Genomic DNA, 26,689 nt, shown 5'->3' with positions numbered 1-26,689 from the left:
TTGTTCTTTGTGTGTTTTGAATATTTTTAACATTAGTAGTATGAGAGGATTTATTGATAATAGGACTAGAAATTCTCTTTTTGGATGAACTTTCATTAGGGATGATTTGTAATGAGTTATTGATTGATTTAGGAGTGAAAGTAGTGGTAAGAGATGGACGAGTATTAAGATTTTGTTGAATAGACTTTGTTTTTGTTTGTTTAAAGTCTCTAATGATTTGATACATCTCATTGATTTTGTCTAAGATACATTTAAGATTAATAGCATGTTGTTTATTCCATTGAACTTGTTCTTCTTGCATCTCAAAGATTTTTTCATTCTGAAACTTAATTCCATCAAGTAATTGGATGATTTCATGTGGTATTTCTTTTTGCATTAATATTCATTTTGATTTCAAGATTAAAAAATCTTCTTTTCAACTTTATTTATCGGAAAGTTCAAGAAAATGAAAGTTAATTTCAACTCACAAGAACTAAATTATTATCATGTTCATCTCACAACCTACAAGGTCAACTTGCATTGGAATTGACTTAGGAACAACAAATTCATGTATGTGTGTTTTTGATAAAACAACACCTCGAATTCTTGAGAATGCAGAAGGAAAACGAACAACACCATCTTGTGTTTCTTTTACACCAACAGGAATATTAGTTGGAGAACCAGCAAAACGAATGGAAGCATTACATCCAACAACTACTATCAGTGGAATTAAGAGGATGATAGGGTGTCAATACAAAAATGATAAACAAGAAAGAAGACCTTATAAAATTGTTAAAGGAAGGAATGGAGAAGGATGGATTCATATTAATGGGAAGACATATTCTCCAACAGAAATTTCATCAATGATTCTTAAGAAATTAAAAAAAGATGCAGAGGCTAAACTAGGGAAAAGAGTAGATGAAGCAGTTATCACATGTCCAGCATATTTTAATGATGCACAAAGACAAGCTACTAAAGATGCAGGAACACTTTCCGGATTAAAAGTTAAAAGAATTATTAATGAACCAACAGCAGCAGCATTAGCATATGGAATAGATACAAGAAAATGAAGGAAAGAATAATGCAGTTTATGATCTTGGAGGAGGAACATTTGATATTTGTATTCTTAATATTAATAAAGGAATTTTCCAAGTTAAAGCAACTAATGGAGATACAATGGAGGAGAAGATTTTGATAAAGCTATTTGTCAATACATTTCTAAAGAATTTGAAAGAAAATATAAACGAAATCTTCAAGGAAATAAAAAAGGAATTAGTAGAATAAAGAAGTAGCAGAGAAAGTAAAATGTGAATTAACATCAAGTGAAGAAAGTATAATTTCATTACCATATCTTGATGGACAAGATTCACTTGAAATTACAATTAATAGAAGAAAAATTGAAGAATTATGTAAAAAAATTTGTAAAAGAACAGAATATCGTTGTATTCAATGTATGAAAGATGCAAAATTAAGAAAAAAAGATATTAGTGATGTTGTACTTGTTGGAGGAATGACGAGGATGCCTTTAATTCAAAATACTGTTCATGAAATATTTGGAAAAAAACCATGTAAAAATATCAATCCTGATGAAGCTGTTGCCATTGGAGCAGCAATTCAAGCAAGTATTATTGAAGGAAAGAAAAATGATATTATTCTTGTTGATGTTACACCATTAACTTTAGGAATTGAAACTTATGGTGGAGTGATGACACCATTAATCCATAGGAATACAACAATCCCTACATCAGTTTCAAAAGATTTCACTACATCAATGGATAATCAACAAGAAGTAGATATTAAAGTATTTCAAGGAGAACGTAGAGTTACATCAAAGAATAAAAAGTTAGGAGAATTTAAATTGGTTGGAATTCCTCCAGCAAAGAAAGGTATACCAAAAATCCAAGTTACATTTGATATTGATGTTAATGGAATAGTAAAAGTTTCTGCTCTTGATAAAGGAACAGGAAAGAAAACAGGAAATCAAGTTAAATCGAATGGTGGTTTGAATGAAGATGAAATTAATCGACTAGTTAAGGAAGGAGAAGAACATGCTACTGAAGATAAGAGAAAAGAAAATTTAATTCTTCTAACACAACGATTAAAAGAAATGATAGATAATGCACATAATCTTCAAAAAGAGTTATTAAAGAAAAAAATTGAAACAACTCAATTAGAAAAACTTATTATTCAATCTAAAAAAACTCTTACATCAGAAGATGAAAATGAAATTAAAAAAGTTATTGATCAATTAGGAGAAGAATCATCAAGTTATTCAGCTAAATTATATAATTAATTAACTTCTATCATTTTATTCTGATTTATTTTAATTATTATTAATCAATTCTTATTTTCATATCATTTAACTTCTTAATATGATTAATATTTATCTTTTTTACATAAAATACATAAATTGTGTATTCATTATATTTCATTCTTGAATGATATTATTTCCATTATTTTATTCCTTATTTTTATTTCATTTTCTCTTCTTTCATCTATTTCAATTCATTTATTTAATAATTTCATATATGTTAAATTCTTCTATTCTACTTGTTTTGTTTATTTCATTGTTGATATACATAACTATTATCTTATCTTCTACTCTTTAATTCTGTTTGTTCTGGTATGTCTTTCTCTTTAACTATTTGTTCATATGTTCTAGTTGTTGTCCTTATTGTATTTATACAATTTTATAGTTTATTTTCATTCAGAATCAGTACTCAAAGATGTTGAGTTTATTTCTATTTATTCATTCAACTATTTGTATTATTGAGTATTACTATTGAACAAATAGATTGTTTAGTTATTGTTTGATTCTAACCTTTAACCATTCAAATTCTGTTTTCATTTATTGTTTCAATATAACATTCAATATTTATTATAAAAATAAACAATAAGAATCACAGATACTGATGTATTGTGATAAATATAATGATAGCATGAATGCTTTCTGTAAATTGTTATAGCGTAGTGCATAGTTGTATTGTCATTGGTAAAAGATGTTGTGGTGAGTGTGATGATATGTTTTTATTTTCATAGTCATTACTAATGCTGTATAAGATTTTGTATAATTTTTAAGAATGATTAGAAAATAAAGAGGTAATAGAAGAAGTACAAAGTATTTGTTTTGTTAATTAGTAATACTATCGTTATCTAGAGAGTCTAGAAAGTACAGAATGACCATACTTAAACATTAATCCATAATATTTTTTATTAAAATTTGAAGAATATATATTGATTTTGTGAAGTCTTACAAAGATTAGTTTAACAAAGTGTTTTGATCAAAAGAATCATATAACTTATTCATTTCATTCTCACTAAAAACTATGATTATTCTAATATAAAACTGTAACAAATGACACACCAATAAATTTTCATTCTCTCTATCTTATCTTTCTTTTCTCGTTAAATTCAGCTATTCTATTTTTAATGTTTGTTGATGACCTTGTAACCAAATAGTTAGAATGACATGACAGTGTTGAATTTTGTCTTAATGTTATTGATCTGAAATATTAATGATAACATCAAATAAAAGAATACAAAACCTGTATATACTTATGAATTAGTCAATAAAATTACATTATATCTAAACTTATTTAATACTTGTTTTATTAACAAGATTGAAATAGTTTTTCCTATATAAATATTTAATGAATTATACAAATTTATAATATGTTTGTATGATATTAACCTTTATTTATTAATAAAGAAAAGTGCTTACTCTTTATATAAAAATACTCATTTGTTATTTATTTATTCATATTTTTTATTTATTACACTCTTTGAGTTTTTAAACAATACTCACTAATTATTAAAATATTTACTTCTTTGTTTGTTTATTTTATATAACTTTTTGCTTACTTCTAATAATCTTTTATTGTTCTTTTATATTTCTCTAAAATCATTAAGTTAAGGTCAAAATAATTGATGATAATTAAACTTTTAATAAAATATTTGGTTATTTGTGATAATTATGTCTTAAAATACTTAATTATCTTCAAATAATTCTTAAATAAACGATATAGAATGTACTATGTAGTATTATTCAATTTTTGTTTGAAATCATCTACAACTGTTAATGTTAAATTTGTTAGATGAAATAATGGTATTTGATTCAATTATCAATTACACTAAAACACATTCTGTATTTTCTTTATTGGACTCTTTTAATGTTTTAATAATTTTTATGTTTTGACATCCTTTAAAACATTCGTCTCCAATCTTACTAACTGTTGATGGTATAATAATTGATTTTAATCTTGTACATCCACAAAAACAATAATCTCCCAATTCACTTACAGTTGTAGGGATGTTTAATGACGTTAATGAAGTACATCCACTAAAACACTCATCTGTTAATTTAGTGATTGTTGTTGGTAAAATAAATTCGTTGATATTTCTTTGTTTTATTTCTTTTTTGTTAATCTCTTTTATATTTTCTGGGATTCTAATACTCAATAAAATTGGTTCATTTAAAAATATTCTGTTTTCACTAACAAATTGGACATTTTTTATATTGATATTCTTTAATAATTTACATCCATAAAAACATGTTCCTCCTATTTTACTAATTGTTGTTGGTATATTAATACTTGTTAGTGATAAACATTCATTAAAACATCCTCCACCTATTTCTTTCATTCTTCTTGATATATTAATTAAACTTAATGATGCACATCTATCAAAACATCCATTTCCTAATTTACTAATTGTTGATGGAATAGTAATTGATTTTAATGTCGAACATCCTCTAAAAACAATTATCTCCTAATGTGTGTATTGATGGTGCCATATCAATTAATGTTAATTTTGAACATCCATCAAAACAACAATTTCCTATTTTACTAATTGTTGGTGGAATGGTAATTGAATTTAATGTTGAGCAATGACTAAAACAACCCATTCCTATTTTATTAATTGTTGTTGGAATAATAATTGATGTCAATGAATAACATTCTTTAAAACAATATTTTCCTAATTTACTAATTGTTGTTGGAATAATAAATTCATTAACATTTCTTCGTATTACTTTTTTCTTATTTATTTGTTGTATATTCATTGGTGTTTTAATACTTAATAACACTGGTTCATTCATAAATATTCTTTCTTTACTTATAAATTTTAAATTATCAATTGTGATTAATGTTAATAAATTATCACTAAAATTGTTATTTCTTATTTTACTAATTGTTGATGGTATATTAATTGATTTTAATCCATAAAAACAATATTCTCCAAGTGATTTAACTTCTGGTGGTATTGTAATTCCATGTTTCTTTATATCTGGTTGTGTATATTCTATATTTTTACATATATTTCCTTGTTCTTTTTCTTTTAAATATGTTGAGTAATTTACTAAATACCATATTACTTTTTTAAATATTTTTCCGTCATTAAATATCTCATCGTCTTTATTATAAATATGAAATGTTTCAATATTAGTAAATAATTTTCTTGAATATTGATTTAATGGAATTGGATTAAAATGAAATCGTTCCATGTTTCCTTGAAATCTTTTAATTCCAATTTCTAAATTAATAAAATCATTAATGTCATTAAAATATTTTGATGTTATCATTATTTCATAATGTCCAAGTTTCATTCTTGATTTATTTTTATTATTAGTTCTCTATTTACTTGTTTATTTCTTTTAATAACTGTTATATTTTCAAATTATAATAAATAAATTTATTTTTTAAAATTAATTTATCTTTTTTTTGATTATTTTTTAATACTTAATTTTTTTTATTTTAATAAAAATAAACCTTTGATTATTTCAATTGTAATATCAATTCATTATTACTGTGTGGTATTAGTTGTCTAATTTATTTCTCTGAAAATATGCATCGAATTTATTGATACTAACTTACTGGTTGTTGTTTATTATCATTTCATTATTTGGAATTAATTTTATTTGATACTCAGTTATAACTAGTTAGATGATATAATACTAAATAAAATTAAATTCGGTTTTATTTGACAAACAGTAAGAGCATAAAATAATAAGTTTATTTTAACATACAATAAAGAAGAATAAGAAAATAAAAAAGTATGTTCAAGAAAATTATAATTATTAAGAAAATATATTCATTATTAGAGTAATGAACAAAGAATAAATACATAGAGTACTATTTAATATCAGTATAGTAATAAAACTAATATAAAAAATGAAATACAAACAATCATATAATAAAACTAAAAAAGAATGATATCAAGAAATGAAGAAATATAAAGTAAGTTATTATAATAGTAAATATGATAATCAAGTTATTCATACTGAATCAAATGGTGTTATATTATTCATTAAACTGTACTTGAGTTCAACAAAATCAAAATAGTATAAATAATTAATAAGTAATATAAAACACTAAAAGGAAGAGAAAAGTTAGAAAGCAAATTGAAAAGATACAATAAAAGAATAAAAGTAACATAAATTATTGTAATATTTTCTAAATAAAAAGTTTTTAACATTATTCAAAAATAATCAAAGAAAGGAAATAATTGATAAATTAGAATATAATTTATTTGTCTAATCTTGTATTTATTTAGTTATACTATTAACAATTTGTAAATATTTTATTCATTTCATATATTATAGTTTTTAATGTTAATTATTCAATTGTTTATTATTGGATTTGATACACTCATTATTCAATAAATACAATTAAATATTTGGATTTATGTTATATACTAATTTAACCAGTTCTATCGATATCATTATATCTATCTAACTCATTCACTGTTTCAATGCATTCTTTATAAATTCTATACCTATCATTCAGTTATTTTAATAACAATAACAAATATTTCATTAAATTGGGTATTTTGATTATACCAATTGTATAATTTCATGGGTATTAAATTACTGATTTAAAAAAAGTATTAATTATTAACATTTATGACAATAATTATCGTTATCAATATTATATTCATAGTTTATACATGTTATTGTAAAATTCATTGTGAAGTCAATGTACAGAGTGTAATTTAAATATAGCTTGTATAATTTAAATAAAGGATATGAAATACTAAAATGAAACCATTTTCAATTATTGTTTTTAAATTCTTTCTAACATTCTTACAACTTCTTCATTCACTGAGAATCTGTTATTATACACTTAAGAAATAAAATTGATTATGCATAAAGATAAGAAATATATATGAAAAAAACAAAACAAAGAAAGTAAATTAATGAATGAAACTGACATGATTTACAAGCAAAAATAATTAGAAAACACAAAACAAAGTGTTAAAATGACAATAAATAATAAATTAAGCTTAACGTGTTTAATGATATTTCTTTCTTAACAACCAGAACACAATATTTTATTCTTACTTGTAATAATATTTGATTAATTTAATCCTTTCCTCATTTAGCTGATAGTCCAATAAAAAGTAACCGTTAAAGATTAAATATTGTTATAATTAAATACTTACTATGCTCATTTTCCTGTTGCTCCATCCCATTTCTTTTGATTGATAAAAGAAATTTTGAATAATTAATTTAATAATTTAATTAAATTATAAGATTAATTATTAATATGAATACAAATATTTTATCATAACCATTCAGTTAATACTCTTCTTATTATATTTGGTTAAGTTTATTTAGTTTTATTGATTTTATTTGAAATTCTTATTGTTTATTAACCAACTTAATTAATTCATTATTTTAATTTTATTATCATATTTTTTTTCTATCTTCTCTTTTTGTTGTTTACTTATTCAACTTCTTCTTGTTCGTTTCTTCTTATTTTCTCTATGCTTCTTCATCCTGTATTTCATTTATTTCTTCTTATTTCTTTTTTGTTTATTACCTTTCTTATTTTTTATTATTTATTCTCTTTTTATCTTCTTATTTTATCTCTTCTTTATTTGTGCTCTTCTTTCTTTATGTCATATTTTCTATTTGTTTCTATTGTGTTTTATTCTCTTCATATTCTTTTTTATATTTCTCTCTCTATTTTTTATCATTTTATTCTTTATTTATTCTTCTTTTATCTTTTGTATTAGTATTTTTATTCTTCTTTCTTATCGTTTTATTTTCTGTTCTTATATTTATTATTCAATTTCTATCTTTATTATTTGTAACTTCTATCTGTGGAACTCATCATGGTGTTGGTGGTATTCTTGTCATTTTTTTTTTCAATGTAAATTATAATGTGATTTCTTTGTTTATTCTTTTACTTGAACTAATATCTTGTTTGATTATCTGAATGTGTAGAAATTATTTCTTGTTTTTTCTTCTATTTAACGTTGTCATAACTCATTTTTGTTTCTATGTATTATGTAAGTGGTGTAATATCATATGTTAATACATTTTTCTCTTGTTTTTCTTCTTATTATTGTTAATATAGTTGTTTGTACTCTTATTCATTATGCAACTGTTTCATCTGCATTATTATTTTATTTGTTCTTTTCAATTAATGTTTTAATGTATCATCTCATCTAATTTTGTATTTCTTGTACTTTATCTTATTATTACTTCATCTATATTAACTTTTATTTATTTTATCATCTAATATTATTCTTGAAACTTGTATAATAATTGATTTAATTAATTTAATATTAATTTATTCAAATATAGTTTGTGTAATATATATAAAATTCATTTCATTCATATAATTGATCAATTTTATTATTACTAATACTTCAACTTGTTAATGTCTTTGTTATTATTCTTCTAACTGATTGTTATATGATCTTTATTATATTTTCTTTGAAATTCCTATTAGAAATTTAATTCTTAAAACAGTAAATTACTGTTTCAAGGGATAGTAGAAAGAAAACCGTTTTGTGTTATATAAATAGTTAAACTAATAGATTCTTAGCTTATTTTCTTGGTCTTTTTGTGGTTATTATCTTATATGTAATCAAACAAAAAAGGAAATTTTGATTTTTAGACTATGAAATTATTCGTTTTATAAAACAATAATATTGACTAAAAATTGTTATGTATTAGTGAACTGATTATTCAGAGAAAATACTGCTTATATCTTCATCAAGACCTTCATCAAGACCTTCATCAAGACCTTCATCAGTGTCTTCGTCAGTGTCTTCACCAGTTGATTCCTCTAATTCTTCATCCTCAGATCCTTCACTATCAGAACTGTTTCTGTTGGAATCATCTTCACTTATTTTTTCTTTATTCAACCTTTCACAATTTGAACCAGTTGGGTTGAAACTATTTGAATCAATATTTTTATCTTCTGAATTTAATAACTTATTTGACATTTTGGAGTTGAAAAAAAGGTTTGGTTTTTCAGAGAGTTGTTCACTAAGTTGATCTTCTGTATGATCCTCCTTAATTTCTTCTTTTGTTTTAAAATGATAAACATCATATTTAAATGGTTCTTCACCAAAGTTGATAGTAAAATCTTTGTAACTTCTTAAACTAATAGCAGGATAAAAAGCATTTTCTTTTACAGGAATAAGAGGAAGACTAACTCCATTTAGTGTAAAGAAAACAATATGATTTGTAACATCAAACCCACAACCAACTGTATCTCCTTGTCCATAAGGTTTTGCAAACGCCTTTCCTTTTGGACTATCGTAAAACATTTTACCATCATCTGAATGATATCCAATAGAATTTTCTTCCCAACCAATGAATTTATCCTATTTAATGACTCTCTTTTTTTATAATCTAATTTAAAAAGATAAACAAACTTTTTTATAACGTAATGGACAAAGTCCAATAGCAAAAGTATATTCAAATGGGTTATCTATTTTATCAAATGTCACTTCAAAATAATAAATATTTGATTCAAGAATGATACGTTCATTGTTTGGATTTGTTACAATACCAACCATCTTTTGTGGTCCAAAAGGATATTGACCGATATGAGTACACATCTCCATATGTTTACTACTTGTAGGAGAGTATTTTCTCCCAGATACAGTAAAAAATCTATTATCAGTTATATTAGAAACTAACGCTTGTGGGTGTGCTTGTTTAATAAGTCTACGAATAAGGTAATGCCATCCTCTATTTTCTAACTTTTCTTCAATCTTAATCTTCTCACCAAAAATATATTTTAATCTTGATAATGACATTTGTTGAGGTATAAATTCTTCATAAGCCTCAACCATTTTTAGGTAATCCTCATTACTTAAATTGGAAAGGATCATATCTAAAGCACGTTCTGGTAATTGGAATAGATTTAACAATTTGTGTTGCATTTATAAAATTTAGTTTAGTGATTTCTTTTTTTAAGTTTTTATGATTCTTTTATTTTTTTTGAATTCTTTTTTTTTTTTTTTGAAGTTTACAAAATACTTTCTTTTTGATATGATTCGTTAATGTAAATGAAATGAAAGACTACATTAGTTAAGAGCTTACAAAATTGAAAAATGTATGAAAAGAAAACAAAGAGAAGAAGAAGAACAAAACAAGGACTGTACAAATGAAAAAAAAACAGATTTAAGACAACAAGTAAATTTGGTAGAACAGAGATTAAAAACTATGGAACAAACACTTGAAATGGTTGAACTTCAAATGAATAGAGAAGTCCAACTTTTATATTTAATTCGAAATGAATTAGAACTTCATTTATCCAAGAAATATTATGAAGAAGAAATTATTTGTTCAGACTCTTTTGTTCAGCCTGAGTATCCAACCCAACCTCAAACGAATGAAAAAAGAACAGTTTTTTCACCTGTTATGTTTCCAATGGCTCCATCATTTCCACCAGTTGTTTTTCCTTCTCATGAAGAAAAAGAAAAAACAGGTAAACAACTCAATAATGCTAATGAACATTGTATTGAAGAAATTTCGTTACCACCAATTACTTAGATTAATAGTAATAATGAAAATGAATTAAAAAAAAAATGAAAATTAATTAAAAAAAGATTAAATGGTTCATTTGGTTCATGCAAAAACAACAATCTACTCTGATTAAACAAAGTTTACCTATGATTTGTGGAATATTGCTTGATGCAACATTCTTTGTTCATAATAATAGAAAACTAAATGTTGAAGAAATAAGAGAATATGTAAATATAATAAATTCATTTATCCGAGTTTTAAAAGAAATTCATGATAATTCATCAGTTTTTACAATTGTTTATGCTGGTAAAAGTGTATTTGTAAAAGAAAGTGATAGAGGAGAATTAACTACACCAATAGTAGAAGCAATCAAAGAAGTATTAAATGATAAATTCCTTGTCAATGAACCAAATCTCTCATCAGCAATGTCATTAGCCCTTACAACAATTAATAAAGATGGTAAACTTCAACCAGACATTCAGAAAAAAGTAATTGTTATATCAACTCCATTCGAAAGTTCACCAAAATTTATTCCTCTTATGAACTGCGTTTTTGCTGCACAGAGAATTGTTTGTTATTGTTTTAATCTCATATAACTACTTATTTAATAGAAAACAACCATTGATACAATTGTATTAAGTATAATTGAAACAGGATGCACTTTTTGTCAACAAGCTTCATACTTAACAAATGGAATTTACAATACTGCTCCACTTCAATCTCTCTTTCCAAGACTATTAGTTTGTTTTATTTAAAAAAAAACCTATTTTCATTTCAATTAATTATTAGAGTAATAATACTTCTGATTGTGACACTGAAAAAATAATTAGAGTAACTGGAAATCAACAATCTGCAATTGACTGGAAGTTATGGTGTTTCCATTGTAAAAAACCATTAGATCATGGGTATGTATGTTCGTCCTGTTTTGGTATTTATTGTGAAAAACAAAAAGAACGTTGCCCAACTTGTGGAGCATATTTTGAATAATTTTTTTCTTTAATGGTTTTGTTCTTCTTTTCTATTTTCTATCTCACATGGTGTTATTTCAAAGTAATTGACTTTATATGTCTAAGTAATCATTAATTTATTAACATCTTAAAGATATTTTTTTATTACTTTTTTGTACTAGTTATTACTTAACTTACTTAAATAGTTATTTCTTTTTGTTCTTCCTATTTGTAATTTCTTTACCTACATTCTTTTATTTTTTTAATGTATATTTCCAAAAAATAAGAATTTTTAATTATTTCTGCTTCTGTGCTTTGTTACACCCAAAAAGATAAAAAGAAAACAATACATTTCCAAAAAAAAAAAAACAAAAAGACATTGAAAAGGTCTAATAATTTATTTTATAATAGGACAAAAAGAATAAAGTTGTAAAAGTAAATGCATAAAAAATTTATGAGAATTAAGAAAAAGAATTCATAAATCAATTAAAGAAAAATGTATCAATGAAAATAAAGATAATAACTTAATTACTTAATTTTTATTTGTTGTTATTGAGAAACAATGTATCTAATCAAAATTTCATCTCAAAAACTGAAAAGACAAAGTTGTCATAACAAGAAATGATTAGAGAAGAGTTGAGATAAATAAAAGAGAGAATAAAATGAAAATATGGATGAACAGAAAAGAAAACATCTAAAAATGGGTAAGAACTTAAAAACCAGAAATAACATGTTTTTTAAGAGATCATTCCAAGGAGTTAAAGAAATTGTTGGAGTTTCTAAGAAGACTGAAGATAACGAAGTAAATCAATTAAAAATTGATTTGCAAAATACCATTAAAAAATTAAAGAAAGCTAGTTCTTCATATTCAAAATTACCTGATGCAGGGAGGTCATCAACTGTTTGTCAGATGCAAGCAATGAAGGATGGAAAAGATTTATTAGGAGAAGGAAGTTGTTGTCAAGAATGCTATAGTATTTTTGAAGAGATAGATATGAAAGGTCATTTATATGGTATGAAAATCAAAGAAGAAGTAATTGAACCAATTCAAAGACTTGTTGAAGCATGTATTGTCATGGAAAAAAGGACTAAAATTTTAGGACAAAGAAGATTAGATATGGATGCAGCACATGATAAATATGAGTCAATTGCTAAAAAAGCACCAGAAAAACAAAATGGATTAGCTGAAGCAGAAACTAGATATAATGAAGCTAAAGACAATTATGATTATTTGAGAAATGAGATAGTTACTGATATAAATAAATGTATAGAACAAGTTAAAAAAGAATTCCCACAAATTTGTGTTAATTGTATGAAGAGTTACACAGATTATATTAATGAGTTAAATGAGATTTGGACTAAAGTGCCAGGTATTATTTCATCAATTCCTGAAGTAGATTTAAAACAAGAAATACCAATTACACCAAATGAACAATCAATGGTTGTTTTAGAAAATATTCGTGCTAAGAAAAATAGTGATTTAGGGGGATTTATTAATGATGATTTCACTACTCAAACTAAACCTGTAGAACCAACTACAACTACTCCAGTTATGACTACTACTCAACCAACAAATCAATTTTCAACAGTGACTGCACTTTATGATTATAATGCTGTAGATCCAGGAGAGTTATCTTTTAAAGAAGGAGATGTCATTACTGTATTAGAGAAATCAGGTGATTGGTGGAGTGGAGAACTTAATGGAGTAAAAGGAATTTTCCCATCTAACTACGTCAATTAAACAAAAGAAAAGATAATTAACAATAATAATTATGGTTAATTTTATTAAAAATTTTTTTAATGAAAAAGTAAAAAATATAAAAAGAACTTAATGAAATTAAAAAGAAGTAATGATTACTACATCGTGTCAATTTATTTATAAACAAAAAGATATTCTACCACACACAATTAATATCATACCATATCCTATTAACGAACAATCATCTCCACAACCAAAACAATGTAAATGTGGATATTATGATAATATCTATAATACACATAATGGGAATTCATTTATTTGTTGTAATTGTGGAAGAATTAATGAAAATATAGAAAATATACCAAAAACACAAGCAACTATTCATACTGAAATACAACATTCTTCTATTGAAAGGAAATTCATATTTTTAATATCTTTACAATTAGAAATTGTTTCATGTCAAGAAATGATTAAAAAGACAATTAAACAGATTAGCTCAAAAGGATATAAAGTAGCATGTATTTTCTTTAATGAAAATTCTATTCATTACATTAAAAATGGAACAAGAATGAATATTAATATAATTCCTAGATTAAAAGAAATAAATGAATTACCATTTAATATTGAATCTTTATGGCTTACACCAAATATGGTTGATTCTATTTTATCAAATTTTAATGATAATATTCCTTTTAATGATTTAATTCATTTACATCAATGTCTTGATGAATGGTGTAAAAGTATTCAATTAATTAATACAATTTGTACTCATGGAATAGAAGTTGTTTCATTCTTAAATACAAATGCTAAAGAACTTCCTTATCCAATTCAGTTATCTGTTCCTCTTCATGTAGTATTTCCTGATAAATATCAATCAGATATTTATCCAACTCTTCTTCATTATATTAGAAAAAATGGTGGATCACTTCACACATGGGATAGACATACATCACAAACATTTGATGATTCAATCAATTCATTAATAAATGATCTTGAAATTCCTAGAACGAATGGTGGGACGTTAACAATATTATGTCCACCTCAAATACAAATAATAAATTCAACATTTGAACGAAGTTTTAATGATAAAGTCCTTCCCAAAAAAAAAGTTACTTTTGCATTAGCACCAACAACTCCAAAAAGTCATTCAAATATTTCTATTTATTTTAAAGAGAAACAAAAATATAAAAAAACAATATTGTACATGCAATTTATTTATAACGATTCATTAGATTATAACTCTCTTTCATTTAAATGTATTTGTATAGAAACAATAAAATTTACAATGGTTAATACAATTATAGAATATTATAATGGTTTATCTATTGGAGCATCAATTCAATCATTATTTTATAATCTTCCAGATCCTTTAGAATTAAAAAAGAATTTAAAACGTTATTTAACAGTATTATCAAATCCACATTATCAATTTTTAACTTTTTTAAAAATTTGTAATTATTTATTAACATCTCCATTATATTCTCAAGCTAATCCACAATTGTCAGCATTATATCAACATCTTTTATTTGATTTTGATCCATATTATTTATATTCAGTTTATAATCCAATTATTTATATCTTTACTAATAATTATCAACAACCTCAAGCAAGACATACTTTATTAAAAAAAGAAATAATTAAACAAATTGAAGCATCTGCAATTGTTTTTCTTAATTTTGGTAGAGTTGTTATTCTTACTGATGATCAAAATATTCATTGTGAAGGAAATCAAGTTGGAATATTAGTGAATTCATTAAGATATAATATACAATTTCCTATTATTTTGAATGAATTAATTATTCCTTTTAATGGAAGTGAATTATTAGAATATTGTATGTTAGATGATAATGAATTAAATTCATTTAAAAATTTCATAAGTGAACTTAATCGATTTGTATTGAAATAAATTCATTTCTTCTTTCATTTTGTTTAATTAAATATTGTATATCTTTTATAAATAATAATTTGAAATAATTAAAAATTGATTGAGTTAAACTTAAAAATGTATTGAATTTTTTTAATTTTTCTTAGAAACTACCCATTCTGAATACAACAGATGTTTTAGCTCCTTCGTTATAGACATCATATCCAAACCCTTCATTTAAGAATGTATATTCAAATCCTTCTATTTTAATGTGTAATAATTCTTGTAAATTCAATACATCTGTTGGATCTTCTTTTAATAATTCAATGCAATTCTTTATATTTTGTTCTTGTATTTTCTCAATAATAACTGAGAATTTTACAAACCCATCTTCACTTGTTACTACTTTTACCATTACACGTGATCCTAAACATGAGTCTAATACTTCTTTTGGTATTTCTGGGAACATAAATGCTGTAGCTGCATTTTGAATCATTTCTATTTCATTAAATGGAATATCCATCCAAAATTCTGTATTATATGGTGGTTGATCACCCATATCTCTACCAAATCGATGTACATAATCAACATGATTAGTTTCACACCATAATTTAATAATACCAACACTATCTATTTCTGATGGATCAGAAATATCTTGAATTACATTTAAACTATCTTGTTCTGCAATAATATTCCATCCTGCATCACACCCTCCTTTATCACTTAAAGATATCCAACTTTCAATTGCTAAAACTCCATTTCTTCCTGCTTCTATTTTCATTTTTTCTATTTGTTCTTCAGGTGATCCAACTTGATTAAAGAATTCTATAATAGTTCTTAATTCTGATAATGGTGATGTACATCTTAAAAATATTTCTGTTCCAGTTGGATTAACTGATGCTGAAAGATGAGTAGGAGATCTTCTAGGAATATTATCATAGAATAATTGAACAAATTCTTGTGCATTTTCTCCAATCCATTCAAATGCTTGAACAAATGAAATAACATTTTGTAATGTTGTATCTTCTCCATCATCATAATCAGATGTTGAACTTGAACCATTTTCTTTTTTATCATCTTCATCTGTAATAACATTCATTTGTTTTATCTTTTCTTGTTCTTCTAATTCTTTTTTCTTTCTTTCTTCTTCTTCTAATTGTTGTTGAAGTTCTTGTTGTTTAAGTAATTCTTCTTGTTGTCTCATCATTTCTTGTTGGTCTCGAATTTTTTGTTCTTCTTCTTTTTGTTGTTCTTCCATTTGTCTTTGAATTTCTTCTTCAATACGTTTCTTTTCTTCTTCTTGTTGAATTTTCATATATTCTTCTTGTTGTTGTCTAAACTTTTCCATTCTTTTCTCTTCTTCTACACGACGAATATCTTCAAGCTCTTGTTGCATTTGCATTTTATTTTCTTCATTTCCATTTTGTGAAGTAGTGTTTTCATCACTTGGTTGTGTTTGTGCAATACTTCCATGAGAAATAGTTGGTCTAGTAACAACCCAACCAGCTTTTTTCTGTGGTTTTGGTGCTTGATTTTGAGGTTTATCCAAAAGAGGAGATTGAGTAGATGTTTCTTGTGAAGAAGAAATTATTTGATTACTTTGTTGAAGAGTTGATTGTTGAGGAGAAGTATTAGATTGAATAGAATTATTTAAGTTTTGCGTAGTATTTAAAGAACTTGGTTGAGAACCTCCAACATTAATTGGAGCCAATTGAATTTCTTCAACATTTTGAACAACTACAGAAGTAGTTTTAGGAAGATTAAGTTGTTGTTGGGCATGAATAGTGTCGAAAATTCTTTTTAAAAATTCTCTTAAATATACTTCGTTGTCAACACAAAAAATAAATTTTCTTGTTCCTTTTTGATTTCTAGAATCTATACTAAAGAAAAACTTTTTTCCAGGTACATTCATTCCAGTCTCTTCTTGAATTGTTGTTTGTGGTGTTAATTCAATATATCCTTGTGCACTTGTTGAATTTTTAGCTTTAAAATACCAAAGTCTTGTTGGTTTTAATACAAACCATCTCTTTTTCCAATTTTTTACTGAACCCCCTTGTTTTTTTGCCCATGCCTCAAAAATTGATGGTTGGAGTTGCATAACTGAAACATTTAATTCTTCATTTTCTGCCATTCTTCTCTTAAATTTGCCTCTGTTTTATTTTTTAGTTCAATTCTCTTTAGTATTTTTATATTTCTATCTTCTTTTCAAATTAACTTTTTATTATTGTTTTACCATTCTTTTTATTTCTTCTTTTTTTATTTTTCTCTTTTTCTTCTTTCTTTTCTACTCAAATCCAAATATCTTCCTTTTTGATAAATTTCCATTGACTGCCCTTTCATCTTTTCACCTATTTTTTTGTACAGAAAACTTCAGTGTTGAAGGTGTCTTAGCCATAATACTTAAGTTCTTTTAAATAATGCTTTTTTAAATTTCAGAAAACTTATGTTTCCATAAAAAATAGAAGTTTATTGATTCAAATCAGATGAATAAAAAATAAAAAATAATCAAGTAAGTGTTAAATATCTAAAAACTGTAAATTATTAAATAATTTAAACAAATTCCAAAATATGACTGAAAGAAAATTTGAATTCAATAATAATAAAATAGCATTTCATTTATTATTTACATTAAAACAAGGATTAACCAGATTTATTGATGAATTAATAGTAGAAATGAAAGCTGAAAGTAAGTTATTAGAGAGTGTTGGATATTATTCAAATTCGATTAAAATATTTTCTGACCCTGATGGAATAAAGTCAGTTGGTTCAATACTTTCAATTGAACCTATTGAAACAAATTATAAAGTCAAATTTACTATGGGAACAATCATTAAAGAAATAATTCTTATAGAAGGAAATACTTTGAGCAGTAAAACTAAAGCAACACTTATAGAAGAATATAACAAAAAATTAGAAAATGTTATGAATCAAATTTGTGAATTAAGACAAATGATATTGAAGTCAAGTGAAAAAAAACCTCTACAAAACGAAATAAAGAAAATAGGAAATGACGATTTAATAATTAACGAATTAATACCTCGAATTATCTATTGTGAAGAAAACATTAAAATCAATGAACAGACAACTTCTTTTATAAAAGAAAAATTTATGTTAATTGAAAAAAGAATAAATGAAATTGAAAATAAAATTAATTTGATAAACAGTACTACAAATAATTCAAATGAAAATGAAAAACTTTTAAATGATATGTTTAAAAAGAGATTAACGGAATGTTTATTAAAAACTAATGATTGTACTAATGAATTGGTTGATGTAAAAAAGAAAATTTCTATTTCTATTATGGATAATGACAAAAAATATACAAAAATTTTAGAAGATATTACTTTATTAAAAAACAAATCAACTCAAACAGAAATTTCGTTATTAAATATTAATCAAAAATTAAATTCTCTCTTATCATCACAAATTCAAATAACAAAATCCAAAACAGAACCAACTCTAATTAATTATAAAGATTGTGTCTCATCATCTCAAGTAGAAAAAGTTGATAATCAAATTCCTAAATTAGAACTTCATCAATCAAATAATAATTATTTACAATCTCAACAAAAAACTCCTCGTTTAGAATCAGAAACTAAGAAAAAAAAAGGTGAATATAAAACAGAACCACAACCATCTGTTTTATCTTCTCCAAAAGATCAACAACACAAAACAAAATCAAAAAACAGTCTCTTGAGTAAACCAACAGTTCCAGCAGTAGTAACTCCTCCATTAGAAGAAAAACAAAAATTGTCCAAAGGGAAAAAATCAATAGAAACTCATTCAGAACCTTATCTTAATACATCAAAAGAACCAGAGCCAAAAAGAAAACAATTACATAAAATAAAAAAGTCAATTTCAAAAACATTGAAAACATCTACACAAAGTACAGGAAATGATGATATTAAAAAAATAATAGAAACAAATCCTGGTGTATTAAATGAAATAACAAGTATTTATAAAGAAACACCAAAACGTAAAACAAAAAGAAGTGAAACAATAAAAACAAAACCAAAAATGTCAGTCATAGATCCAGATAATCTTAAAGAAAACTTTGAAAGAAAACAAATAATAAAAGAAAAAGAAATTATTCAAAGTAAAAGTAAAAATGATTTAATTTTTAAAGAACTTAAAGAAGGAGAAATTATGCATATTATTTGTAATGAAAGTAATCCAGAACAACAACAAATAATAAAATGGCTTATTAACACTGTAAAAACTAATAATTTTTGGGAAGTATTTGATGAACAAGAGCCAAAAGGAATTATTATTGTTTGTACAAATAAAAAAGAAGGATTAGAAATGAAAAATCGAGTAAGAAAATTATTTGGAGATATCCCAATTCAATTAATTGGGTTAGAAGGTGAAACAACAAGTGTAGAAGGTTTTATTAAAATAGACTTTCATAATGGAGAAGTAACAGATGAAAATGAATATATTCTTCAAGAATTTAAGAAATGGAATTAAACAGTAAATTGAAAAAACATTTGTTTTAAGAAATAGATGAAAAGGGATTGTATTATTCCTCAATGTTTTCACTAAATTCATCAATGACTCTTTGATAATCACCATCATTCTTTTTAGAAGCAGCAGATGAAGAAGAGCCATTACCTACTTTAAATGTAATAATGAAATATACAGCCATCCCAATAAATGAAACACACATGACTGAAGCAAGGGCTCCAAGAATTAATGTCATAATAATAAATCCATTATATGGAAAATATAACTTAGCATAACACGGTGCTTGTACTTCTCCTGGAATTGGATAATATGCACAATCATTTTGAGAATATGCTTTCCATCCACAACATCTATATGCAACTTCAGTAAATGCTTTTTGATCAGAATTTAAACCATTCCAAAAACGAGTTAAACTCCAATCAGGGAATGCAACTCCAATAAAACTTGTTACTGTAGTACCAAGAAAAAGAATAGTAACTACAACACATCCTCCAATATACTATTTTATTTTATTAATAATTATTTTTACAGTATTAAAAATAATAAAACAAACAATATATATAAATATTTTCTTTAATTGGAATCCACTATATATTCCAATTAATGATGTAATTAATGCCACTGATGAACCACAAATACTAAATGAAAGAATCCACTTTATTCCAAACGGAATAAAATGCATTGAATTCTTTAATAACACAAATAATACAACTGAGATTAACAATCCTACAGTCCCAAGTGTCTAAGTTTATAAATCTATTTCTAATTTCTTTTCTCTAAACACTAACAAACAAATAAGAAAATACTAGTTGTTGAAAATGCACGTTTGGTTGATGGCATTTTTTCTTAGGAATAATTATTTTACAGTTCTAATTCTTTTTTTCTTTTTTTATTTTCTTTTTTGTTTTTTCAAAAACATAATTTCTAATTTTATATAAAATAATAATAATAATAATAATAATATTATTATTATTATTATGATTATTTTTCTATTAAATATGTTTTTTTTTTATTTCAATTCATTTTCTTATACAATGGACATTTATCCATGATTTCTTATTCACTATTTATAGTAATATCTTTTTTATAACTTACAGACATATAAAATTATATTTGAATAAAATATGATATATTGTTAATATTATTTTGTCAATTAAGCAATACTAAAAAAGAAAACACTCTCTTTACTGGTTCAAATAGTTATTAGATTAAAACAGATAACACAATCACTAGAAAAATAATAATTTTAATTTTTATAACCATACGTTAACACAAGCAATTATTTAAGCATCTACAAAAACATTTAAAAACAATTTCATCATAGTACGCCATTATTGTTATTAAAGAACCAAAATAAAAACATTTTTAATATCAAATACATTTACTTTTTCATTAATAAATTTAACTAACAACATTAACTAACAAAGATAAAGAGAATAGTATGATAAACACTCTTTTTTTTCAATTTTTCATCAAAAAGCCACAAATAAAAAAGTAAATAAAAGTTATTGATTAACAAAGACGTTTTGGCTTTGTTAAGGGGATAATAAAAAGATAATTTAGATACGAAATATTGTGATTAGAATTATAAAAACAAAAGTAATTCTATTTATGTATAAAAACCAATAGAACTAAAAAAGATAATTTAATTTGACAATATAAGATGGATACTATCAAATTATTATTTATAATTATAATAGTACATATTATCATTCTTAGTGTTGGATGTACATTTGCTTTCAATATAATGGTAGGCATATTTGTGTTGACAATCCCAAATTCTGTTCTTTGTTTTCTTTATGTTCAGTATAAACCTCAACTGGATGAATTATCAAAACCAACACTTCCGTTTCAAAATAAGAAATCACTTGATTAAAATAATAGATATTGTTCTTTTCTAATATTACTGGTTTCTTTGAGTTTATTTTAATTTTTTTTTTAAAAGTTGATTTTCAATTATACTATACAGAACTAGTAAGACTCTCTAATGATTGAAAAGTATCCACTTGGCTTTGGAGTGATTCAAAAAATAGTTTAACCTTTTGACAATCATCTAATAATCTTTGTCTATCATTTTCATTTCCTAAATTAATGTCATTCATTTGTTGTTCTGTTTCTTTCATAAATGACTCTAACTGGTTTAATTCCTTTTCTAAGTCAATGACTTGAGACTCTTTTCTTTTTAAACGAATAATTTCACTAGCTTGTTGTGCAACCATAGCACGTGTATGTTCAAGTTCAGTTTGGGTATCAATTAATTTTATTTGATATCCAAAAGAATCAATTGGCTTAGATTGGTTTTCAGTCATTCAACTTTATAAATAATAAGTTCAGTTCTTTTAATCAATTATTTTTTATTTAAATTTTTGGTTCTTTAAAACCAAACCAAAAAGAGATTTTGAATCAACAAAATTCATAATATCATTTAGTATCAACAATTTCTATTTCTGTAGCATCACCTTTTAATGGAACAGACTTTCTTGAAAAATTAATTGCTGCTGTAATTGCTATATTATTAATCACTTTAAACAATAATTTTATTATTAATTTAACAAACGAGTTCTACATATTGGACATTGGTGTGTTCGTTCTTTAACTTCTTCATAACATCCTGCACACATAGTAATATGTCTACATGGTAATAATAAAATTTCTCGTGGGTCTGTTGTACAAATAACACAAAGATTATCAGTGCCAGTAACATCATTATTATCAACACCAAACACATCAAATGAATTATATGTAACATCACCAATATGAAATTGTTGATTAGAAATTTTTGGTACTTCACCAGTTAATATGATAGTTACAGAGATAGAATCAATCAAGATATATTCAGTAGGTGGGACATTAGCATTTATTGATTTTGTAATATCAATAGTTAATGATAAAATATTATTTATATTTGGAATTGATACTTGTTGTTGCATTTGAGCTGGTAATTCTTTTACCTCTAAAATTTTTTTTTGACCTTCAATCATTGTATATGCTTCGAGATGTGCTTCTATAGCACAATCAATTAAAAAATAAAGAGAACCATTGTCAACATGTAATGTCATTTTATCAATGCAATATAATACAACATGTTTAATTTGTGCATTAACTAATGGAACGTCAGGTTGAATTTCTTGCATTTCTGTAGGAGGGGTATTAGGTATTTGTTCTTCAAAAGGAATTGATTGAGTGATTCCCATGTTTCACAAGCAATTTGGACTGTTAAATATTATTTTAAGTTATTTAATATAAAATAGTAATTCTTTTTTTTAATTAATTAAAAATTTGCTGAATAACATAAAAAAAGAAGTGAAAAGAGAAAAAAAAAGTAGATCATATGACTTCACAAAAGATACCTCTTGATTTTATCAAAAGTATGTTAACTGCAAATGGATTTGAAGAAATGAGTGATGAGATGATTAATTTAATTTCAGAAGAAGCAGAAAATTCAATTAGTGAATTATTCAATGTTTGTTTAAATAATTTTATGGTAATACTTTTATTAAATTATATCACTAATAAATGAATAGGAAGCCACTAAATTTATGAGACATTCTAAACGTAAAATGTTAACAATTCAAGACATTAATTCTGCATTAAAATTAAAGAAACTCGAACCATACTATGGATATAATTCATCAATTCCATTATATTATCAAAGACTTCCTTCTAATCATGAAATGTTTGTAAGACAAGAACAAAGTATTGGATTAAATGAAATTATTCATTGTCAATTCTTCCCAGATATTCCACGTGATATTAATGTTGGATGTCATTGGTTAACTGTAGAAGGAGTTCAACCATTAATTCCTCAAAATCCATCAGTTGTTGTTCAAGAAAAACAAAAACAAGAAGAAACTATTGAAACAAAACCAATAATTCAACATTCATTAAGTAAAGAATTACAAATGTATTATGATATGGTAGTAGAAATTCTTAATACTAATAATAAGGAAAAAATTGATGAATGTTTAGATAGTGTAAGAACAGATTCTGGATTACAACAACTAACACCATATTTTATTAGATACATTTCAAATCATACATTGGCTAATCTTGGTTCATTAGAAATATTAGCAAATATGCTATCTTTAGTAAATGCTATGAGAGAAAATCAAAATATTAATCTTGAACCTTATTTACATCAATTATTCCCAATCATTTTAACTTTAGTTGTAACAAAACAAATTGGAACAAATTCTTATGATAATCATTGGAATATTCGTGTTCAAGCTGCTGCTATTGTAAAAAAATTACGTGATCGTTATTCAGAAAAATATGGTCGTCTTCATGCTCGTTTACTTCAAACTTATTTACAAGCTATTACTGATGCAACAAAACCTTTAACAACTCAATATGGTGGAATTGTTGGTATTACTGCAATGGGACCACGTGCTGTATATCATTTATTAGTTCCAGCAATGAAATCATTAAAAGAAAGATATCTTGGAAGTAGTAATGAATGTAAAATGTGCTTACAAGCACTTTTTGACGCTGCATTTATGCTTGCTGAAAAAATGAAAGAAATGATGATGGATTCAAAACAAAATGTTTGTGATGAACTTCGTGACAAAAAGAAAGAATTAGTTGCTGATGAATTTAATATTGATGAAACATTTAAAACACTTCATGAAATATTTGGGGATGTAATAGTACCAACAAGTTTAGTAGATCCAACTATAAAAAATATTACGTTGTAATAAGTTTTCTGAATTTAATTAATTTATTAATTAAAATAATATTTTTTAAGTAATTTTCTCTCTTTGTTATTTTTTTTTAAAAAAAACTTCATTTAAAAAAACAAAATAAAATAAAGAATAGTTATTTTATTCATTAAAGTTATGAATGTTGTTTTCAAAGTTATTTCTCCTTTTTTTTGTTTATTGAAACAAATATATTAAAACTATTAAAAAGAGATAAAAGAACTATAATTGTAGTTATTCAAAATCAAAGATGAAAGGAATAACAATAAAAGTAGTATTACTTTTTGCTATTTATACTCTTGCACAACAAACAGTTCGTCCATCAATAACTCATTCAATAAATTACTCAGAACATTTAAATGGATTACAAAAAATACAAAAAAATAATGACAAATTAGAAAATGTTAATGAAATTATATTAAATAATAGTAATGATAATGATGATGACCTATTTAATTTAGAATTACCTGATGAAATACTATGGGAAAATTTTTGTAAATATTTTAATAAAAGTTATTCAACCACAGCAGAAGTTAATTATAGAAAAAATATTTTTATGGTTTGTAGAGTATATTTTATATTCAAATAATCATTAAAATCATATTCATATTATCAAATAGGAACAAATTAAAACATACAGATATTTTAATTCATTATCTTATTCTAATACGACTGCTGTATTTGGTATTACTATACTAAGTGATAAAAGTCTTTCTGAAATTGGTTGTTCAAATCCAAAATCTTTAAAAAATACATCAACAATAGTCCCACCTCCAATTCTTCCTCAAATAATTGATCCTCCTTCATCATTCTCAAGATGTGGAAAATATGCATTAAATAATTCTGATTCAATGAAAACTGATGATTTTTGTACTGATATTTATTGGTCAGGTTGTGATGGTTGTTATGCATTCGCAGCAAAAGAAATTGCGTTTATTTCTTATAAAAACCAAACATTAAAAAATGCATCAATTAATACAAATTTATATTTTGATTGTTCACCAGAAGCTAAAGGATGTTGTGGAGGTGATACAGAAGAAATATTAAAAAGTTTTCCTTATGTATACTTTCAGAATGAAAGTTCTAATTCAGAACAATTACAATATCTTTCATGTAAACATGAAAAATGCCTTATTCAACATCCTAATGGATTAGTAAAAAATATTATTAAGTTTGGTTCAATTAATAAACCAGAACAATTTAAATCATTATTATTAGTATATGGTCCATTTGTTTCTTCTATAAAATTATTTAATGGAATTCAAGGATATAAATATGGAATTTTAGATATAGAGCAATGTAAAAATGAATCAATTATTGCTTCTCATACTATTGTTGTTGTTGGTTATGGAATTCAAAATAATTCTAATTATCTTATTGTAAAAAATTGGTGGAATGGTTGGGGAGAGGATGAAAAAGGTTATATGAAAATTTCAATGGATAATTCTTGTGGAATTGGAACTCAACCAGAAGGAAAACAACCAACAAATTATATTATTCAATTTTATTATTGTGAAGGAGATTCTTATTGTATTGATTGTGATAAAGAAACAGGTAAATGTCTTGAATGTAGTTATTTATCTAGATTAGACAAAAATGGAATGTGTACAAGAGAATGTCCTGGTGATTGTTTAACTTGTGATAAAGCTCTTGAAGAATGTTTTTCTTGTAAAAATAATGCAGTATTACAAGATGGTAAATGTGTAATAAAATGTCCAAAATATTGTAAAACTTGTGAACGAGAAACTCTTGAATGTACTTCATGTCAACCTCCATATAAATTAAATGGGACTGAATGTATATATAATTGTACTGATGATTGTGAGATTTGTGATTCATATAATGAAACTTGTATTAAATGTAAAGATAAATCTGAACTTATTAATGGATATTGTAATGTATTATGTCCTGTTGGATGTAAAACATGTGATAGAGAATCACAACGATGTTATTCATGTAAAAGATTCTATCGACTAAATAAATTTTCTTGTGTAAGAACTTGTAAAGATAAATGTATTGATTGTGATAGTTCAAATACTTTTTGTGAATTATGTGAAGTTGGTTATACTCTATTAAATGGAGATTGTTATTCATCAGCGTGTAAAAAAAATTGTCGTTTTTGTAATATCACAACTCTAAATTGTGTTGAATGTTTTCTTCCTTATTTTGGTTATAATGGAGATTGTCAAATCAATTCATTTTTATCACTAGTATTTCTTTATACATTTATAACATTATCATTATTATTAAATGCATTATTATAATTTATAT

The 26,689-nt window shown here is 24.5% G+C and overlaps 15 protein-coding genes across 15 annotated transcripts, besides 43 other annotated features; 8 read left to right on the top strand and 7 right to left on the bottom strand.

The window, feature by feature from the left end:
* Positions 1 to 485: 485 nt before the first annotated feature.
* EDI_218040 (heat shock 70 kDa protein, mitochondrial precursor, putative) lies at positions 486 to 2,272 on the top strand (the record flags this gene model as incomplete). The annotated part of the gene is made up of 3 exons (XM_001739683.1): positions 486 to 983; positions 1,036 to 1,185; positions 1,259 to 2,272. 3 exons carry the CDS (start codon positions 486 to 488, stop codon positions 2,270 to 2,272), a joined length of 1,662 nt encoding a protein of 553 aa, XP_001739735.1.
* Positions 2,257 to 2,391: a sequence feature (AT_rich).
* Positions 2,392 to 2,432: 41 nt separating this feature from the next.
* Positions 2,433 to 2,596: a microsatellite.
* Positions 2,597 to 2,849: 253 nt separating this feature from the next.
* Positions 2,850 to 2,870: a sequence feature (AT_rich).
* A 309-nt stretch (positions 2,871 to 3,179) lies between these two features.
* Positions 3,180 to 3,201: a sequence feature (AT_rich).
* A 414-nt stretch (positions 3,202 to 3,615) lies between these two features.
* Positions 3,616 to 3,653: a sequence feature (AT_rich).
* A 61-nt stretch (positions 3,654 to 3,714) lies between these two features.
* Positions 3,715 to 3,842: a microsatellite.
* A 262-nt stretch (positions 3,843 to 4,104) lies between these two features.
* Positions 4,105 to 4,620, bottom strand: EDI_218030 (uncharacterized protein; the record flags this gene model as incomplete). Its single annotated transcript, XM_001739682.1, has 1 exon — positions 4,105 to 4,620. The coding sequence occupies one exon, from the start codon at positions 4,618 to 4,620 to the stop codon at positions 4,105 to 4,107; it is 516 nt and encodes a 171-aa protein (XP_001739734.1).
* A 109-nt stretch (positions 4,621 to 4,729) lies between these two features.
* Positions 4,730 to 5,581, bottom strand: EDI_218020 (uncharacterized protein; the record flags this gene model as incomplete). The annotated part of the gene is made up of 1 exon (XM_001739681.1): positions 4,730 to 5,581. One exon carries the CDS (start codon positions 5,579 to 5,581, stop codon positions 4,730 to 4,732), a length of 852 nt encoding a protein of 283 aa, XP_001739733.1.
* A 6-nt stretch (positions 5,582 to 5,587) lies between these two features.
* Positions 5,588 to 5,734: a microsatellite.
* Positions 5,735 to 6,039: 305 nt separating this feature from the next.
* Positions 6,040 to 6,075: a sequence feature (AT_rich).
* Positions 6,076 to 6,127: 52 nt separating this feature from the next.
* Positions 6,128 to 6,241: a microsatellite.
* Positions 6,242 to 6,408: 167 nt separating this feature from the next.
* Positions 6,409 to 6,464: a sequence feature (AT_rich).
* Positions 6,465 to 6,498: 34 nt separating this feature from the next.
* Positions 6,499 to 6,607: a microsatellite.
* Positions 6,608 to 7,465: 858 nt separating this feature from the next.
* Positions 7,466 to 7,539: a sequence feature (AT_rich).
* A 23-nt stretch (positions 7,540 to 7,562) lies between these two features.
* Positions 7,563 to 7,736: a microsatellite.
* Positions 7,669 to 7,852: a microsatellite.
* Positions 7,768 to 7,915: a microsatellite.
* Position 7,916: 1 nt separating this feature from the next.
* Positions 7,917 to 8,062: a microsatellite.
* A 318-nt stretch (positions 8,063 to 8,380) lies between these two features.
* Positions 8,381 to 8,557: a microsatellite.
* Positions 8,558 to 8,949: 392 nt separating this feature from the next.
* EDI_218010 (uncharacterized protein) lies at positions 8,950 to 10,161 on the bottom strand (the record flags this gene model as incomplete). Its single annotated transcript, XM_001739680.1, has 2 exons — positions 8,950 to 9,597; positions 9,649 to 10,161. 2 exons carry the CDS (start codon positions 10,159 to 10,161, stop codon positions 8,950 to 8,952), a joined length of 1,161 nt encoding a protein of 386 aa, XP_001739732.1.
* A 21-nt stretch (positions 10,162 to 10,182) lies between these two features.
* Positions 10,183 to 10,242: a microsatellite.
* A 94-nt stretch (positions 10,243 to 10,336) lies between these two features.
* On the top strand, positions 10,337 to 10,774 carry EDI_218000 (uncharacterized protein; the record flags this gene model as incomplete). Its single annotated transcript, XM_001739679.1, has 1 exon — positions 10,337 to 10,774. One exon carries the CDS (start codon positions 10,337 to 10,339, stop codon positions 10,772 to 10,774), a length of 438 nt encoding a protein of 145 aa, XP_001739731.1.
* Positions 10,775 to 10,837: a sequence feature (AT_rich).
* Positions 10,838 to 10,893: 56 nt separating this feature from the next.
* EDI_217990 (RNA polymerase II transcription factor B subunit, putative) lies at positions 10,894 to 11,734 on the top strand (the record flags this gene model as incomplete). Its single annotated transcript, XM_001739678.1, has 3 exons — positions 10,894 to 11,316; positions 11,359 to 11,487; positions 11,537 to 11,734. The coding sequence occupies 3 exons, from the start codon at positions 10,894 to 10,896 to the stop codon at positions 11,732 to 11,734; spliced, it is 750 nt and encodes a 249-aa protein (XP_001739730.1).
* Positions 11,735 to 11,946: 212 nt separating this feature from the next.
* Positions 11,947 to 11,996: a sequence feature (AT_rich).
* A 428-nt stretch (positions 11,997 to 12,424) lies between these two features.
* EDI_217980 (endophilin-A2, putative) lies at positions 12,425 to 13,435 on the top strand (the record flags this gene model as incomplete). The annotated part of the gene is made up of 1 exon (XM_001739677.1): positions 12,425 to 13,435. The coding sequence occupies one exon, from the start codon at positions 12,425 to 12,427 to the stop codon at positions 13,433 to 13,435; it is 1,011 nt and encodes a 336-aa protein (XP_001739729.1).
* Positions 13,436 to 13,447: 12 nt separating this feature from the next.
* Positions 13,448 to 13,518: a sequence feature (AT_rich).
* A 26-nt stretch (positions 13,519 to 13,544) lies between these two features.
* Positions 13,545 to 15,299, top strand: EDI_217970 (uncharacterized protein; the record flags this gene model as incomplete). The annotated part of the gene is made up of 1 exon (XM_001739676.1): positions 13,545 to 15,299. The coding sequence occupies one exon, from the start codon at positions 13,545 to 13,547 to the stop codon at positions 15,297 to 15,299; it is 1,755 nt and encodes a 584-aa protein (XP_001739728.1).
* Positions 14,821 to 14,859: a sequence feature (AT_rich).
* Positions 15,300 to 15,321: 22 nt separating the features above from the next.
* Positions 15,322 to 15,419: a sequence feature (AT_rich).
* A 1-nt stretch (position 15,420) lies between these two features.
* EDI_217960 (uncharacterized protein) lies at positions 15,421 to 17,388 on the bottom strand (the record flags this gene model as incomplete). Its single annotated transcript, XM_001739675.1, has 1 exon — positions 15,421 to 17,388. One exon carries the CDS (start codon positions 17,386 to 17,388, stop codon positions 15,421 to 15,423), a length of 1,968 nt encoding a protein of 655 aa, XP_001739727.1.
* Positions 16,369 to 16,559: a microsatellite.
* Positions 16,482 to 16,621: a microsatellite.
* Positions 17,389 to 17,410: 22 nt separating the features above from the next.
* Positions 17,411 to 17,543: a microsatellite.
* A 248-nt stretch (positions 17,544 to 17,791) lies between these two features.
* Positions 17,792 to 17,812: a sequence feature (AT_rich).
* Positions 17,813 to 17,825: 13 nt separating this feature from the next.
* EDI_217950 (uncharacterized protein) lies at positions 17,826 to 19,724 on the top strand (the record flags this gene model as incomplete). The annotated part of the gene is made up of 1 exon (XM_001739674.1): positions 17,826 to 19,724. One exon carries the CDS (start codon positions 17,826 to 17,828, stop codon positions 19,722 to 19,724), a length of 1,899 nt encoding a protein of 632 aa, XP_001739726.1.
* Positions 18,347 to 18,412: a sequence feature (AT_rich).
* Positions 18,639 to 18,666: a sequence feature (AT_rich).
* Positions 19,218 to 19,275: a microsatellite.
* Positions 19,236 to 19,369: a microsatellite.
* A 52-nt stretch (positions 19,725 to 19,776) lies between the features above and the next one.
* EDI_217940 (uncharacterized protein) lies at positions 19,777 to 20,561 on the bottom strand (the record flags this gene model as incomplete). The annotated part of the gene is made up of 3 exons (XM_001739673.1): positions 19,777 to 20,220; positions 20,275 to 20,463; positions 20,514 to 20,561. The coding sequence occupies 3 exons, from the start codon at positions 20,559 to 20,561 to the stop codon at positions 19,777 to 19,779; spliced, it is 681 nt and encodes a 226-aa protein (XP_001739725.1).
* Positions 20,222 to 20,300: a sequence feature (AT_rich).
* A 33-nt stretch (positions 20,562 to 20,594) lies between the features above and the next one.
* Positions 20,595 to 20,631: a microsatellite.
* Positions 20,632 to 20,659: 28 nt separating this feature from the next.
* Positions 20,660 to 20,684: a microsatellite.
* Positions 20,683 to 20,707: a microsatellite.
* A 113-nt stretch (positions 20,708 to 20,820) lies between these two features.
* Positions 20,821 to 20,869: a sequence feature (AT_rich).
* Positions 20,870 to 20,954: 85 nt separating this feature from the next.
* Positions 20,955 to 20,980: a sequence feature (AT_rich).
* Positions 20,981 to 21,396: 416 nt separating this feature from the next.
* Positions 21,397 to 21,420: a sequence feature (AT_rich).
* A 221-nt stretch (positions 21,421 to 21,641) lies between these two features.
* Positions 21,642 to 21,665: a sequence feature (AT_rich).
* Positions 21,666 to 21,682: 17 nt separating this feature from the next.
* On the bottom strand, positions 21,683 to 22,030 carry EDI_217930 (uncharacterized protein; the record flags this gene model as incomplete). Its single annotated transcript, XM_001739672.1, has 1 exon — positions 21,683 to 22,030. One exon carries the CDS (start codon positions 22,028 to 22,030, stop codon positions 21,683 to 21,685), a length of 348 nt encoding a protein of 115 aa, XP_001739724.1.
* Positions 22,031 to 22,058: 28 nt separating this feature from the next.
* Positions 22,059 to 22,089: a sequence feature (AT_rich).
* Positions 22,090 to 22,142: 53 nt separating this feature from the next.
* EDI_217920 (uncharacterized protein) lies at positions 22,143 to 22,915 on the bottom strand (the record flags this gene model as incomplete). The annotated part of the gene is made up of 2 exons (XM_001739671.1): positions 22,143 to 22,228; positions 22,279 to 22,915. The coding sequence occupies 2 exons, from the start codon at positions 22,913 to 22,915 to the stop codon at positions 22,143 to 22,145; spliced, it is 723 nt and encodes a 240-aa protein (XP_001739723.1).
* Positions 22,230 to 22,273: a sequence feature (AT_rich).
* Positions 22,916 to 22,937: 22 nt separating the features above from the next.
* Positions 22,938 to 23,002: a sequence feature (AT_rich).
* A 50-nt stretch (positions 23,003 to 23,052) lies between these two features.
* Positions 23,053 to 24,415, top strand: EDI_217910 (transcription initiation factor tfiid, putative; the record flags this gene model as incomplete). The annotated part of the gene is made up of 2 exons (XM_001739670.1): positions 23,053 to 23,184; positions 23,246 to 24,415. 2 exons carry the CDS (start codon positions 23,053 to 23,055, stop codon positions 24,413 to 24,415), a joined length of 1,302 nt encoding a protein of 433 aa, XP_001739722.1.
* An 11-nt stretch (positions 24,416 to 24,426) lies between these two features.
* Positions 24,427 to 24,546: a sequence feature (AT_rich).
* Positions 24,547 to 24,668: 122 nt separating this feature from the next.
* EDI_217900 (cysteine proteinase 2 precursor, putative) lies at positions 24,669 to 26,682 on the top strand (the record flags this gene model as incomplete). Its single annotated transcript, XM_001739669.1, has 2 exons — positions 24,669 to 24,977; positions 25,039 to 26,682. 2 exons carry the CDS (start codon positions 24,669 to 24,671, stop codon positions 26,680 to 26,682), a joined length of 1,953 nt encoding a protein of 650 aa, XP_001739721.1.
* Between the last annotated feature and the right edge of the window lie 7 nt (positions 26,683 to 26,689).

The sequence above is a fragment of the Entamoeba dispar genome, genomic scaffold, assembly GCF_000209125.1.
Source record: "Entamoeba dispar SAW760 scf_1105229462345 genomic scaffold, whole genome shotgun sequence".
In the NCBI taxonomy this organism is placed as follows: Eukaryota; Evosea; order Mastigamoebida; family Endamoebidae; genus Entamoeba; species Entamoeba dispar.
This window is presented reverse-complemented; position numbering and strand designations above follow the sequence as displayed.